This window comes from Melitaea cinxia, chromosome 12, assembly GCF_905220565.1.
Source record: "Melitaea cinxia chromosome 12, ilMelCinx1.1, whole genome shotgun sequence".
NCBI lineage: Eukaryota > Metazoa > Arthropoda > Insecta > Lepidoptera > Nymphalidae > Melitaea > Melitaea cinxia.
This window is the reverse complement of record NC_059405.1, coordinates 3,855,635-3,871,431: the sequence shown is the minus strand read 5'-3', so window position 1 is coordinate 3,871,431 and position 15,797 is coordinate 3,855,635. Positions and strand designations below refer to the sequence as shown.

At 33.3% G+C, this 15,797-nt stretch overlaps 1 protein-coding gene across 1 annotated transcript; it reads right to left on the bottom strand.

Moving 5' to 3' along the window:
- Positions 1–544: 544 nt before the first annotated feature.
- Positions 545–5,764, bottom strand: LOC123658661. The gene is made up of 2 exons (XM_045594021.1): positions 5,573–5,764; positions 545–5,470 (listed from the first exon to the last, which is right to left on the bottom strand). The coding sequence occupies exons 1-2, from the start codon at positions 5,762–5,764 to the stop codon at positions 545–547; spliced, it is 5,118 nt and encodes a 1,705-aa protein (XP_045449977.1).
- Between the last annotated feature and the right edge of the window lie 10,033 nt (positions 5,765–15,797).

Below are 15,797 nucleotides of genomic sequence, written 5' to 3'. Positions count from 1 at the left end.
GGGGTCGACTTTGAACTAGTTGTGAAATACTTGAAGGGTTGAATAAATAAAACCACGACAGTATTCTGATCTACGTATCGACCACCGACACCGACGTCCGATAGCTCGATCGTTCGTTTATTTAAATTACTAATCTTACATACTATACCACGTAAATAAAGTTTTAGCGCGATCTATTTTGATCCGCACGCCATCTGTCGAGCGCTTGACTAATTTAACATACAACGATATTTAACTATACACAATATTGGTAAACGTTCTAAACATAGCGCCCACCAAGGACATTTAGTGACAGAATGTCCTTCTTAAGTTACTGTAAAACCATGATTTATGACAACTATGAATTAGACTAGATGATGTACATTTTTTTTTAATACTTGCTACATAAACTGTAAATGAATTTAACCTTTTAATTTTAACACATTATAAAGTTCATTTATATGAAATTAAGATATAAAGTTAACAATTGTAAAAATTATAAATACATAATTTCTTTTCTAAAGTTTAACACAATAAAAAAAATACTTAAAATATACATAATATTTCATTGATCTGCGATTGGTAAAATACATAATTTATTGGTTGGCCTTTTAATAATTGAGGATTTGGTACGTAATGTAACCACACGCGTGACTTTATCATCACCGGGATGCTTTTCCAAAATACGACCCATTAACCAACGACTAGGGGGCAAATTGTCTTCCTTTATGAGAACTATGTCTCCAACCTTCGATTCTTGAGATTTAGAAGACCATTTGTATCGATGCATCAAGTTGCTTAAATATTCTTGAGACCAGCGTCTCCAAAATGATTGCAACATCCGTTGAACAAATTGCCAACGTGTTAGAGAATATACATTTGAACTTTCATAATCCTTATATTCTGGAATTGATATTAATGGTTCTCCTATTAAAAAATGTCCCGGTGTCAATGGTATCGGTTCGCCAGGATCATTCAAGTTAATCACACTAATCGGTCGCGAATTTAGACACGCTTCAACTTGGTTAAGAAGAGTTGTTAGTTCCTCATAGGTGAGTGTTGCATCACCGATGACCCTTTTTAGGTGAAATTTGGTAGATTTCACTCCTGCCTCCCACAGACCCCCAAAATTAGGTGCATGAGAAGGAATGAAATGCCATTCTGTATTATTAGCCTCTAAATGTTTTGCTATAGAAGCCTGGCAATGTGTTAATTGTTGCAATTCTCTAGCAGCACCTACAAAATTGGTGCCGTTATCGCTATATAATTTAGCACAATGACCCCGTCTAGCCACAAATCGTCTAAATGCTGCTAGAAATGCTTGTGTGCTCATATCGCTAACTACTTCGAGATGCAAAGCGCGAGTAGACATACAAACAAACAAACATATATAGCCCTTATACGAATGGTGACCACGCCCTTTCGTCGTCCTAACATTTATAGGGCCCGCATAATCAACCCCACTATGCAAGAATGGCCTCGCAGGTGTGCATCTGACAGACGGTAGGTCGCCCATCAATTGAGCCTTGGTACTGGCTCTTTGTTTGGCACATGTTACACATTTTCGAACGTGTTGCTTCACTGAATTCCTAACTCCAAGGATCCAATAGGCTGTTCTTAAATAGTTCAGCATCAGCTGAGGACCTCCATGAAGGGTTTTAGTATGTGCGTCCGCTATTATAAGGTGAGTAAAATGAGCATTGTTTGGTAACACTATTGGGTGCTTCATTTCCTCATTTAAAGAAGACTTTTCTAACCTCCCTTGAATCCTAATCAAACCTTTATCATCCAAATAAGGGCAGAGCGACTTTAATTTACTTGATTTTAGTTGTAAAAATCCTTTCTCCTGTAATTGCGTGTATTCTTCTGTAAATATACTTTCTTGAGTTTTTCTAATACAGCATTCTAATGCCTGGTCTATTTCTTTCTTCTGTAAATACTCTGTTTTGATAGATCGTTTATTCAAGAAACGACGACAATATGCTATTACTCTAAGAAGTTTAGATAAAGATGAAAATCTTGTAAATATGTCACAATCGTTAGTTGATGTTACTGCAACGTGAACTTTAACTGATTGTTCTAATTCTGTTTTAAATTCTTCTGATCTTTTACTTTTTATATTTAATTTTGCTCTTAGAAAGGTTGGTCCAGAAAACCAAAGTGTATTCTCAAGAAGCAGGCTGGGTAAAACTCCACGTGAAGCACCGTCTGCTGGGTTTTCTGTGGTTGACACATGAAACCACTGAGTTGGTTGCATGGATGACAATATTTCTGACGTGCGATTGGCCACGAATGTCTTCCATCTGCTTGGGTGACTGTTAAGCCAAGCCAAAACAATAGTGGAATCTGTCCAAGCGTAAATATTATTGGATGAGATCTTCAATATCTCTGCGGTTTCTATTAACAACTTTGAAAGAAGAACTGCCCCACACAATTCTAAACGAGGAATACTGATCTGCTTGATAGGAGCAACTCTAGTTTTCGCCACCAACAAAGCAACCTTGATCTTACCTGTGACATCAATCATTCGCAAGTATACTACCGCTGAGTAGGCAGCCTTGGAAGCGTCACAAAACTCGTGAAGCTCAAGATCATCGTTTGCGTTAGTGCCAAGCCAACGTGGTAGCATAACCTTGGTAAGAAGAGATAGTTCCTGACGGTAAGTATGCCATTCTTGTACCAGATCCGTGCTTAATTGTTCATCCCAACCGATTCCTGCAAGCCATAATTTTTGAATAAATATTTTTGCTAACACGATGCTTGGAGCCAACCATCCCAGAGGATCAAATAATCTTGCTATGTCTGAAATTACAGCTCTTTTTGTTACAGGTGTATTTGTTAGCTGCGGGAGATTCACCGTGTACTGGAATGTGTCTTTACTACGGTTCCAAGTAAGTCCTAAAATCTTAATAATGTTATCTATTTTTATATCTACATCCTTATCCTCTATAACCCTTTCCTTGTCATTTCCTATTTGTCCTTGTTTTGCTTTAGTTTCTATTTTTGCTGTATCCGCTTTCCTTAGATCTTTTTCAATTCCTACTGAACTTATCCTTTTTAATAGCTCCTGATCATTACTATTCCACTTTTGTAATAACATTCCACCTTTTCCTAATAATTCTGTCATTTCTTTATATATTTCTACACCCTCCTCAATACTATAGCATCCTGTCATCAAACCATCCATGTAGAAACTATTTAAAACCCTATCAGCAGCGTTTGAGTATTTTTCACCTTCATCATACACGATCTGGTGCAGAGTTCTAACTGCCTGGTATGGTGCTGAAGTCGTACCAAATGTGACCGTTAGCAACTCGTAATCCTTAATTTCTTCTTTAGGGTCTTTTCGCCATAGTATTCTTTGGTACATAGTGTCTTTTTCAGCTATCCTTATCTGGCGATACATTTTAACAATATCAGCCACGAGACCAATAGGATAAACCCTCCATTTCATCACTGTGTATCTCAAATCAGCCTGCAACGTTGGACCAGCTATCAAGGTATCATTTAACGAAACACCTTTACCGTATTTTTCAGAGGCATTAAATACTACTCGAACTTTGGTTGTGGTTTTGTCGTTTCGAATAACAGCGTGATGAGGTAAGTAAACCGCCACTTTCTTTTTGTTGTCACCCTCTTTTACAGGTCTCATATGATCTAACTGTAAGTATTCATTTATTACATCTGTATATTGTTGTTTTAATTTTTTGTTCTTTTGTAATCTTTTTTCTAATGACTTAAATTTCATTTCAGCTATAGCACGTGTATTTTCGAATTGAGGATCTTCGATACGGAACGGCAATCTTACTACGTACCTTCCATCTTCTTGCCTCGAGGTAGTAGTTTTATAGAATTCTTCACATTTTTGTTCATCTGGAGTAAGCATCTTTTTATTATTAATTTGTTCTTCGATTTCCCAAAATCGTTTGAGAATCTCATCTTCTTTCATTTGGGTATGCATTACTGTTATATTAGAATTTGTCCTATATGCAATATTGTTTGATCTGTTTACAGCACCTGATAATATCCATCCTATGCTGGTGTTTTGCGCAATTAAACCTCTATCTGGACTTCTCATTATGCCTTCTTTTAATATGCAACTGTAGGCATCTGCACCTAATAAAATATCAATTTTATTACATTGGTTGAACTGAGGATCGGCTAAATCGTAATTGTTCATGTCGATCCACTCAAAAACATTATTATTTATGCTCTGTTCAGGTAAGTATGATGTAATTTTACTAAGCACATAAGCCGTTACTTGTAATTTGAACTCTGGATCTATACGTGACTGAATATTTAAATGTACCATATACTTTGAAATGGTTGACCTATTACCTAATCCTGATACTATTCCTTTAACAGGAATTTTAGTAAGTCTTAGGTATTGTACTGTGGACTCTGTTATCAAACACGCTTGAGAACCTTGATCGAGCAAGGCTCTAACTAGTTTGTAATCACCCCCCTTGGACTTGGCTTTTACAAGCGCTGTGGCTAATAAAACCTGTCGAGGCGTGAGTACTTTATCTTTAGATAAGCACGAAACTACATGATTAGTACTAGTTGATGAGCTAGCATTAACAGTAGTCAAATTTGCTTTAGTATCTTGATTTTGAATAACAGTGTCACCGCTCGGATGCAGTAACGAATGGTGACGTTTTTGACAAACTTTACATTTTGTCTGTTTTCGGCAGTTGTACACATTATGGTTACTACCTAGACAGTTAAAACACATATTATTTTTTACAACGAAATCACGTCTAAATTCAACTGTTTGTTTCGCAAATTTCTTGCAGAAACAAAGTTTGTGTGACTCGGTGCAATATTCGCAACGTATCCCTCCGGAACTAACCGCTACCATTGCTTTAGACGAATGTGGACCGGCGGCATGATGAACTTTTTTTGGTTCTATACATTCAAGAGCGCGAAAACGATTCTCTAAAAAGTTGGCAAACTGCTCATAAGTAGGCAATTCATTAGAGTCGTAATTATTTGTACTTAATTCCCATTGTTTACGTGTTTCAGGATCGAGTTTAAAAGCGATTATGTGGATGATGATAATGTCCCATGTAGATACATCAACCTTTAAATTTGTGAGCGCATTCAAACAATCATTAGTCGTGTCGAGCAACTCCTTTATACCCGTAGCTGACTCGACTGAAATACGTTTCTGACCAAACAATCTTTTTAATATACAATTCGAAAGATATTTTTTATTACTGTATCGTTTTTCTAACTGCGACCAACATTGAGAGTAGTTTAAATCAGAAATTTCTTTATGCCTTACAAATTGTTCAGCTTCACCCGTTAAGTGTAATTTTAAATAATGCATCTTTTCAACATTGTCTAAATGTTCATTTTTATCTATAAGCGACACAAATAAATCACGAAATGTCGTCCATTCACTGTATTTACCACTAAAAGTAGGAATGGCGATTCTAGGTAACTTAACTGAACTTGATTTTAAATTAGATTTTTCATTAGTTTTATGCTCATTTGTTGATTTACATTTATTTAACAATGATTTTATTAAACATTTATAAGTAATATATGTGTCCTCAGCACTATCATAAATATCAACGAATGGTTTAACCTCTTGAGCCTTGTAATTTTCGTGAAGTTTTGTATTATTTTCTTTAAACAAAGCCCAATCATTTTCTAATAACTCAAGTCTAGTTTCCATATACTCTACAGTTAGCCTATCCTTAGGACTCTTTTTAAAGTTAATTAAACCTTTTTGGATAACATTTTGGATGTCTTTCAAAACATTGACTAATCCCTCCATTGTTACGATATTTATTATATATTTAATTTACTAAAACAATTATAAATATTTCCTATAAACGTTTAAAACAAATGCAAACTTGATGAAATGAAGTAGTAAAAATAACAAACAAAATAAACTTAAAATCACAACAACAAAATAAAACTAAAATAATGAGGGTAGAAATACATGTCTAAAAATTACCGAAAATTTTACAAGTGTTTAAATAATAAAGTTACTCGGCAAAAAATCGGGCATAGGTTCCCCGTTCCCTCGTTTTTTCTAAAATAATTCTAAGTCTAACATGCAAACAATCTTACAACTAAATTAATAACTAACTTTAAACTACTAAGTCCTTGATCTCTTCATAAAAGTTTATAAAATTTACTAAGTCCAAATTTCTTTAAATATTTTATAAGCTAAAATCTTGATGTATTTAAAGTTCAAAATTACTTGATTTTAATACACTGCACTATTTGATTAGGAATATTAAATGTACTTACAATTGCACTTCACTGACTCACTGCTATGTTGGTTGATCTGTCACTATACAAATGACTGGTGGTGCCCTCTATTGTGGCTCGTTGAAAGCTTGGACTGGATGTTTCTATCCTCCGGAAGATGGCGCGTCGGTTGTACTGTCTTCTCCTGGAAACTGGATTTTGCACGTACTCTTCGTGCAGCGATCCACTGCGAGTACGCGGGGGTGTAACCAACGACGGGTTACTAATCAAAAATCCAGGAACAGATCCGTCCGGCTCGATGAACCAAATGTTTAAACACTTGGCGTGCTACGGCGGCTGGGGGTCGACTTTGAACTAGTTGTGAAATACTTGAAGGGTTGAATAAATAAAACCACGACAGTATTCTGATCTACGTATCGACCACCGACACCGACGTCCGATAGCTCGATCGTTCGTTTATTTAAATTACTAATCTTACATACTATACCACGTAAATAAAGTTTTAGCGCGATCTATTTTGATCCGCACGCCATCTGTCGAGCGCTTGACTAATTTAACATACAACGATATTTAACTATACACAATATTGGTAAACGTTCTAAACATTCGTAGTATATTTAGTATCAGCATTGCACCCATGCGAAGCCGGGGCGGGTCGCTAGTAACCAATAAAGTTTTTCAATATAATAAAATATTGCATATAGAAATATAAATACTTATTTATACAAACACAAACAAACTATAAAATAATTTAAATACTATAAGACTATAATTTCGAAGCATAAAACAGTCAACGTAAAAAACTGTGAGATGCAGTAGTAGCGAATACGAATAGAAACGTTCGTTGCATGTTTCATCGAAATAAATCATTCAAAATATATCGACTGGCCAAATCTGTCAGATTGATGTTCTATTTTTAAATCGTATTTTACCATGATGTTAGCCTATTCACTACTAAATTATTTTATCGCTGTACTGTGACATCATAGCTATGTTTTTATGTCAGTAATGAAGAGTGCGAAATACAACATTATAAGCAACAATTGTTCTCAAACTATTTGAGACTGATTCGTTAATGTAAAAGTGGCGTTGTGATGATAAAACCAAATCGTTAAATTATGTTAATGCAAATAAAATTGTAAAAAAACTTTAAAAAGTCACGAAATTTTATGTGACCAGTTTGGTAAATTATATGTTGTGTGAATATATTGCATCAAAATTGTTTTATTTTTGTTGTACATCTTATAAATAAAAATATTCTTTAAAAATATTTGTTTAGTAAAAAATGTTATGAATTTATTTCTTTATAAATTATTGCTTTAACACGTAATGCCATTTACGTTATCGCAAAAGACGTGTCAGCTCAACGCTTAATGACACTGAAATGTAATAAATAAAAAATGAAACATTTTAGTCCCATTAAAGCTAAACTTTTATCATCGTAACACAGCTATGGACTTACCGGAGATCGGATGAAACTGGCACAGTTCATGATATATGGAGCATTTCAACTAAAAGGAGCTTTACTTTATTTTATTTAAGATATTATTTTTTATTAAAAATTTAAAATAATATTTAAATAACAAATATTTCAGTAAATTAATTTACATTGAACGCAAACGAGTCAAAAATAACGTTATATTTATTATGTAGTAGTTAAAATTATTTCTTTTTTATGTTATTTTCATAATAGTTCGATCTTGTAATTAGTCGAGCTTTAATCAGTTTTATAGTTTTTTTTTTTTTTTTTTTGGTAAAACAACCTCTGTTCAATCCGTGACTGTTATATTTTATTTTCGTATGAAAATATAATTACTATTTCAATAATATTGACAACATAAATTATTAGCTCTAATTTTTACTACATGTAAGTATTTAGAAAAACAATCTTACAGTTTCTTTAAGCTCATGTTTGTCTTAAAAATTGACATAAGGATATTGTTAGTTGCTAAATGTCTATGTCTAATGTAATGATTACAGTAATGTACACATTTATTGTGATTCTCGAGAGGATATGACGTATCTCTCTATCGCATCATTTCGCATACCTTTTATTTTGATTAGATGAGATTTTTGTATATTTAAATAAAATGTAAGGGCAATAAAAAGATAATTATAAAGCTAAGACTATACACGGATGTTATATGTGGTGACGCCATCAATGACTGAAATCGTTTATTTTTTATTTATTTATTCTTTATTGTACACCACAATATGCAAATATAAAATAATAATAATACTACTTAAGAATGTGTAAACTTAAGACTAAAACTAACTCTTAAAACTTAAGAATGTGTAGTACGTTTAACCTTGAACGTATCTTTTTATCTCTTATCTTCAAACATATGTTATGATTTTTGTTAATATGATAAAAATATTGTATTATTCCAGTTCAAATGTATTGTTAATTTTTTTCTTTTTTAAATATCGTATAAATTTAGTTGATCAATTTATTTTCTGTGCAGCCTCCCTTTCCTTTTAACTGGCAACAGCCAATCAGAATCGAGTATGATGGGGAGTGTTGTTAGTATTCTTCGTTAAAAGATTCAATTAGCAGAGCAAGAAGCCAAGAGAAGTGTACTCACTATTATATGAGTTATTATTCAATTATGAAATAGTGAGAAAAAGTGAAGAAATAGTGGGATAAGGAAACGTTGTGGTCTGAAAGAAGATGTAGTGACAAAAATTGAGAAAGGTATGCTCAGATGGTTTGGTCATGTCGAGAGAATGAGTGAAGAACGATTGACGAAGAAAGTGCATAAGGCGAGTGTGAATGGAAGGGTTGGAAGGGGTAGGTCAAGAGTACCCTAAACCGAAGAGCATGTATTTTTTTTATGTCACTAGGTCGGCAAACAAGCGTACGGCTCACCTGATGGTAAGTGAATACCGTAGCTTATAGACGCCTGCAACACCAGAAGCATCGCAAGCACGTTACCGACCCAATCCCCAATGCCCCCAGGAGCTCTGGTCACCTTACTCACCAACAGGAACACAATACTGCTTGAAAACAGTATTATTTTGCTGTGATCTTCTGTAAGGTCGAGGTGCTACCCCAGTCGGGCTGCTCCATATTTTGAGCAGGAAATTTCTGCTGTGCCCTATCTCAGTTAAAAAGTATATATAGTATGAAGGGAATAATGAAAGTGGACGAAGCGAAAGAAGTATGTAAGGATCGTAGCAAGTGGATAGAAGTGGTCTGCCTACCCCTACGGGAAAGAGGCGTGATTATATGTATGTATATATGTTATTTAATAATTTAATTAATATTATTATCTTTTATTTTATTATTAAAAAATAAATTTATAATGTGTTACTTTTAAATGGGAAATACCGTTTTATTTCTAGTCACCCCTGGCGAACGTGATGTATGGAGCAATTGTCTTTAAACTCTTAACGCTTACATATATACCTAGAACATATGTTGATACTTACAAAGTAAATATATTATAAAAACGTTAATTGGATTTCGTAATAAGAGTTAAGTTTAGATTACATCGACTCCTGTGAAGTTATCCAGTTACTTGAACTATCGAAACTTTTCCAACTTTGAAAGTAGAGACGAGGAAAATTATGTCTACCCGTTTTTTTTTACACGTGCAACAAGTCCAGATTACCTGAAATATCTTTAGAATTGACGTAAAACATAAAGGAGACGTTCTAATTAATTTCCTATCACCATCAAATTATCACCATTGTATCGGTTCACCAAATTAACCTAGATTTTTCTAATGTTTACGCGAATTTTACTCATTTAATAAAACACTTTTTTCGGATTTTATCGCCGTATTATTATAAAATTTTGATTCCCGACGTTTCGGATACTTTACAGCAACCATGGTCACGGGAGGACGAAACGTCGGGAATCAAAATTTAATAATAAACCGCGATAAAATCCGAAAAAAGTGTTTTATTAAACTAGATTTTTCTGTTCCGTGGGTTACGGGTTCGATTCCCGCCTGAGTCTAAGTGTAATATTTGTATTATGTGTAATGTATATATGTATGTATATGTATATGTATGTGTAATATTTGTATTGCACAGGCATTAAGTTGCTTAACATAGGAACAGACGACCGTATGTGTGTACGTTATAAGGTATTTAGTTATTAATATTGAACTGGTCTATTATTTTAAAGCTAGACAAAATTTTCTTTTCTCCTCTCCTCCTTCTCATAGAGTTAATTTGATCTTCATCAGTAAAGATTTGTTTAAAGAGTTGTAAAGGGTTGTCTGGAAGAAATGGCTAATTAGCCATAAGTCCGCCCATTGTGCTTCACTGTCTGTAACTATCTTTATGCTTTGTTTGTAATATATTTGTGGTGTACAATTAAGTATAAATAAATAAATAAATAAAGATCTTTGAAGTAATAATATTTTGCGATATACATGTTTATAATAATTATGTGTTTTGTAACAGAATACATATACTATTTTTACATTAAAATTTGGGTAGGAATTGAACTTACAATCTCTGCAGCAGAAGGTCACCAGAAACGGGATATCTTAATACATATAAATCTCGTGTCACAATGTTTGTCCTCAATGGACTCCTAAACTACTTAACCGATTTTAGTCAAATTTGCACACCGTGCAGTTTGATCCAACTTAAAAGATAGGCTATATTTTATTTTGATATATTATGCTATTATTATATTTCAGAAAAAAATAAGGTGATACGAAGTTCGCCAGGTCAGCTAGTAGTATATAAATTTTTAGCTTAGCTTACGTAAGTATCTGCCTGCGTCTGATATTTTAGATTGAATTGTCAAAAGAGAATGCCTAATATTACATTAATCTATATAATCTATATTAATATATATAAAAGCGAAAGGTCACTCACTCATCACGAAATCTCCGAAACTATAACACCTACAAACTTGAAATTTGGCAAGTAGGCTCCTTATAGGACATAGACATCCGCTAAGAACGGATTTTACGAAACTCGACCCCTAAAGGGGTAAAACGGGGGTTGCAAGTTTGTATGAAAGTCCTATGTTTTTGAAGTAAGAGACTTGAAATTTAAAATGTACGCTCTGTAAATGGTGAGAAGGTGTCCAAATAATGTATGTACCTTTAGAAATCAACTCCCTTTTGGGGTTAAAACGTGGGATGGTAGGTTGAGTCACTCATAAAGAAATCTCCAAAACTATAACAGCTACAAACTTGAAATTTGGCAGGTAGATTCCTTATAGGGCGTAAACATCCGCTAAGAATAGATTTTACGAAACTCGATCCCTAATAGGGTAAAACGGGGGTTGGAAGTTTGTATGAAAGTCCTAGGTTTTTGAAGTAAGAGACTTGAAATTTAAAATGTATGATGGTGGTGGATGGAAGGTATGAATGTGTGATGGTGAAGAGGTGTCCAAATAATGCATCCTAATCTATATATATATAAAAGAGAAAGGTTACTGACTCACTCATTACGAGAACTGAAAAACCTCTGGATGGTCCATCCATCCAGGTTGGACAAAGATGAAATTTGGCAGGTAGGTAGATTATAGTTAGTAGACGTCCGCTAAGAACGGATTTTGCGATATTCCACCGCTAAGGGGGTTTAATTGGGGTTGATAGTTTGTATGAAACATATACAGCAGCTATAAATTCGCCTGATAGGTTATTTATACTGCAGTCTGGAAATGAAACTAAAAATGTGGTGTATAGAGAGGTTTTATAAAAATAACTATTAAATTATACTAAATAGTGCCTTTTAAAAAGTTACTCAGTGTGATAACATGACTGAAATAAAAAAATAATTTTCGTTATACATCTTAATAATAATGCATATCTTCGTAACCACGCGGACGTAGTCGCGGGCAACAGTTAGTGTATTAAAAAACAAAGTCCCCAAAAGTGTATGTGGTCGATTCCCTCAAAATCTACTGAACGCATGAAAATGCGGTTTCACCAATGGAGAGAGGGTTTCAAGAGGAAAGTTTTCATAAGAGTTTCACTGGAAGTTTGCCGGGAAAACTTTGTGACACACTGATTTCAACGCGGGCGAAGCCGCGGGCACAGCTAGTTCTAATATAGTTTCATTACATTAAACATAGCTGATAAATTATTACTTGACACAATCAATTTCAAATATTTTTTGTTACAACCACAATCCAGCAAATTTTCATTCAATAATGTACAAAATCTCATAATGCCAACTTTTGGTACTGAAAACAATTTAAAACTTCTGTTTACCAAGTATGCGGCACTACAAAAAGCTAAATTCTGGGAACAGGACCAATTCACATTTTAAGTCAGACGAAACTTACATTTTACAACAGATTTAATTTATCGATATCCGTCGTCTCAGTTAGGAATTTTTATTTAGTTATTATGGATTAAAAGCCACAGGATTAGTGTATTATATCTCGTACTGAACTAAGTAGTAAGCTTATCGACCATTAGTACAAAAATGTAATTGGAAGCGATTATTTTAATATTACAAACAGACACTCCAATTGTATTTATTTGTATAGATAATTTAGAACAGGAAACTTAAAACAATATATTGGAATAACTCTCCTAATCACCACTTTTAAAAGACATTCAACGTTACTCAGAGTAGCATCCGATGTAGAAGACCGTTCTACGAAGTTGAGCTCGTAGCTACAGTTGATAACCGAGCGCTACGCCGTGAGCACGTCGCTTGCTACGCCACGCAAGTGTCTACGGTTAACTTTACGAATTTTGCCATTTGCGTCCTGTGATTCTTTCACAAATAATTACATATTTAAGTATATTTTTAACATACATTTTTTCAAAGTATTAAATGAAACTGAGTGACACTGTGACGTCGATATTTTAGTTTTTAAACGTGTTTTGTTGAAAACGATTATGTTACCTATTGAACTGTTACTAAAAAGAAGATTCAAGTTAATCTCATGGTAAGTAATTAGAACATTTTTATTTATTTATAAAACACAGAGTATTAAGGACACATATTTTTAAGATTCCAGAAATTCAAGTAACGTTCTTAGTGTCACTGCAAATAATATATTTGCTATAAAAAAAATTATAATAATAAGTAAAAATATATTTGAGACTGCGAAAATAATATTTTATATTTTATAAAGGTAGGTTATTAAAGTTTCAATCACAGACCCAATGTTGTTATAGAATAATTGAAACTCTGACAAAATGTCTCCATTATCAAGCGAAGGAAGAATCGTTTAAATAGGTCAAGCAAGATCAAGAAACGAAAAATTGCATCTTACGACTGGATAATTTTATCATAACATTTTCTCAGCTTTTTGTAATATTCGTGTACAAATCTACGTAAAAAATAATTCTTTTTTATATCATTTTTGTAGTCCATAAATATGTGGTGAAGACGACTTTAAAAAATAAATAATAGGTGTCGTATTCATGCGTCCTTAAGGTGGGTATTATAAAATTAGATGACTTAATTATTAAAAAAAGTTATGATTAGATATACAAAATAAATGATATATGAAACACATATTTATAATAATTATTCTTTTAAAAAATCATTAAAATTGGTAAGGACTTAAATGAAATTTAAAAAAAGTTTAATAAAGAATACCAATACTATAACAATTTTATATACTAATACGTCTTTTTAATATACCTTTATATAAAACAATTTAATTTAACTTAACTACAATACTTTATATAGTTACAAAGTTAATTTTAATTATTACCTTCATAAAATATGCGTTTTTTTAATTTCATCTCATTATTTTTATTGTTTTAAAACCAATAAAATGATATCATCATTCATCAACTGATAATAAAATAAATCGGCAGTAGTTGTTTATTCACTTCGGCCATATGTTTCTATTCTCATTCAGAATGATTGATTGTTTTTTAATCGATTTATAGTATCCTAAGCAGTCACGGTTTCGAGAATATGTGCATATGAAATAAAAGTTTTTGAATTAAACGTAGGGAGAGATAAAAGGGGGGTTAAGAAGATATATTTTATTTGAATTGAGGTTTTATATCTATAATACTCTATATATAATATTAATTTACACATTCTATAAACTTAGAGTTGACAGCGTTCTTTGGTAGTGGTGCAGTTAGTCAATTAAAACGCTGGCGGTTTAGGGTTTGATTCCGGCTCAGTACACATATTTGTGTTCGTGCAAATGTAGTCATATGTCCTTGTGACTTATTAAAGTTACTTATTTTTTTTTTATAAATTTTTGAAATAAATAAAGTTACTTATTGCCAGTACCGGTTGTTATTATAGATGCCAATTAGCAAACTTTACTCATGGTAGGAAAATCATCCTCCATAATGGAACAGTGTGGTGGTTTAAGCTCCAAACCTCCCCTTTATAAAGGACTTACACCTAAACCTTTGCCCAAGAGTTGGATGTTTTATGATGTATCAATCAATCAATTCTTCGAGTGTTAGAAATAGCTTAGTATAAATATTATCCTGTGTAGTTGAATCTTCGTTTATTGAAAAGTATTGTAGACTAGAAATATCAAACAATGATGATTAAGAGCGCAAATGGTTCGATGTTTAACGCCATCAGAACCTTTAAAGACAGTTAGTTTAATAATTGAAAAAAAAATCTTCCTGTATCGTAAGTCCATTTTTCATCTACTATAAGTACATACTACAAGCATATTTAAATTATGTCGTTTTACTTAACTTACAATCGCCTAAATAACTTTTTAAGATTACATTTTGACGAATAAACATCAGACACAAGTTTCGCGAGTATTTACAATAAGAAAATTAATCCATTATATGGTAATTCTTATTTCAGAACGTATTTGTATGTCCCATTTTCATACTTTATTACATTTGAATCGATTGTCGTGAAAAGCGGACAAACAAAGTCGAAAGATACGTTTGATTTAAATTGCCTTTGACAAGCACTTTCGATTCGACACTTTAAACAATTTCTCAATCCCTTTGTACTCGTACAGTTCACACTGAACTGAACTCAACCGACACAGCATATTTTCCGCGTGTGATATTTTACTTTTTTTTTTATAGCGAAGTAGTATTCGCGCTTACCTAATCTAGCAATCTCTCCCACTCTTCTCTACTTCTCTATTTACTGCTATAATTAGCCATTTTTTTTGTTATACGTTTTTTTTATGATGACGAGGATTGCTGTGTGGTTACGGCAGTAAAGAATAAAGCCGCGCCCTCTCTTCCCGTGGGTGTCGTAAGAGGCGGCTACGGTATAACACAGTTCCACTACCACCTTGGGACTTAAAAACCGACCGATGGCGAGATAACTATCCAAGTGTTGGCTTTGAAATACACTGGTCGAAGGTCACCAACCCCAGTGTGGTGACTATGGGAAACACACATGAGTTTACGCCATTTTTGGCGTGAACTTGTGGAGGCCTATGTCCAGCAGTAGAGGAGTTAGCGCCTATCTAAGCTGCTTGATTTTTCTTTACTCCTCTCTTCTCTTTTTCAATTTCTCCGACACAAGAAATACACATATTTTACATAAACTCAAATATTCTACCTTTAACCCACTTACATCCCTCTAAGCGGAATGGAATCTTGTCGTCAGCCTTAATGGAACATTCGTCACCGCTACACTGAAGATTTATCAGCTGCTACAAAATTCTTAGACGTTGTTTTTTTAATTAATAAATA

Bases quoted from the DNA above. Each gene is read 5' to 3' on its own strand.
- LOC123658661 (XM_045594021.1), bottom strand. From the start codon at position 5,764: ATGGAGGGATTAGTCAATGTTTTGAAAGACATCCAAAATGTTATCCAA. The intron at 5,471-5,572 runs GTTAAACCATTC...TCAACAAATGAG, and splicing joins AAAATTACAAGGCTCAAGAG to CATAAAACTAATGAAAAATC.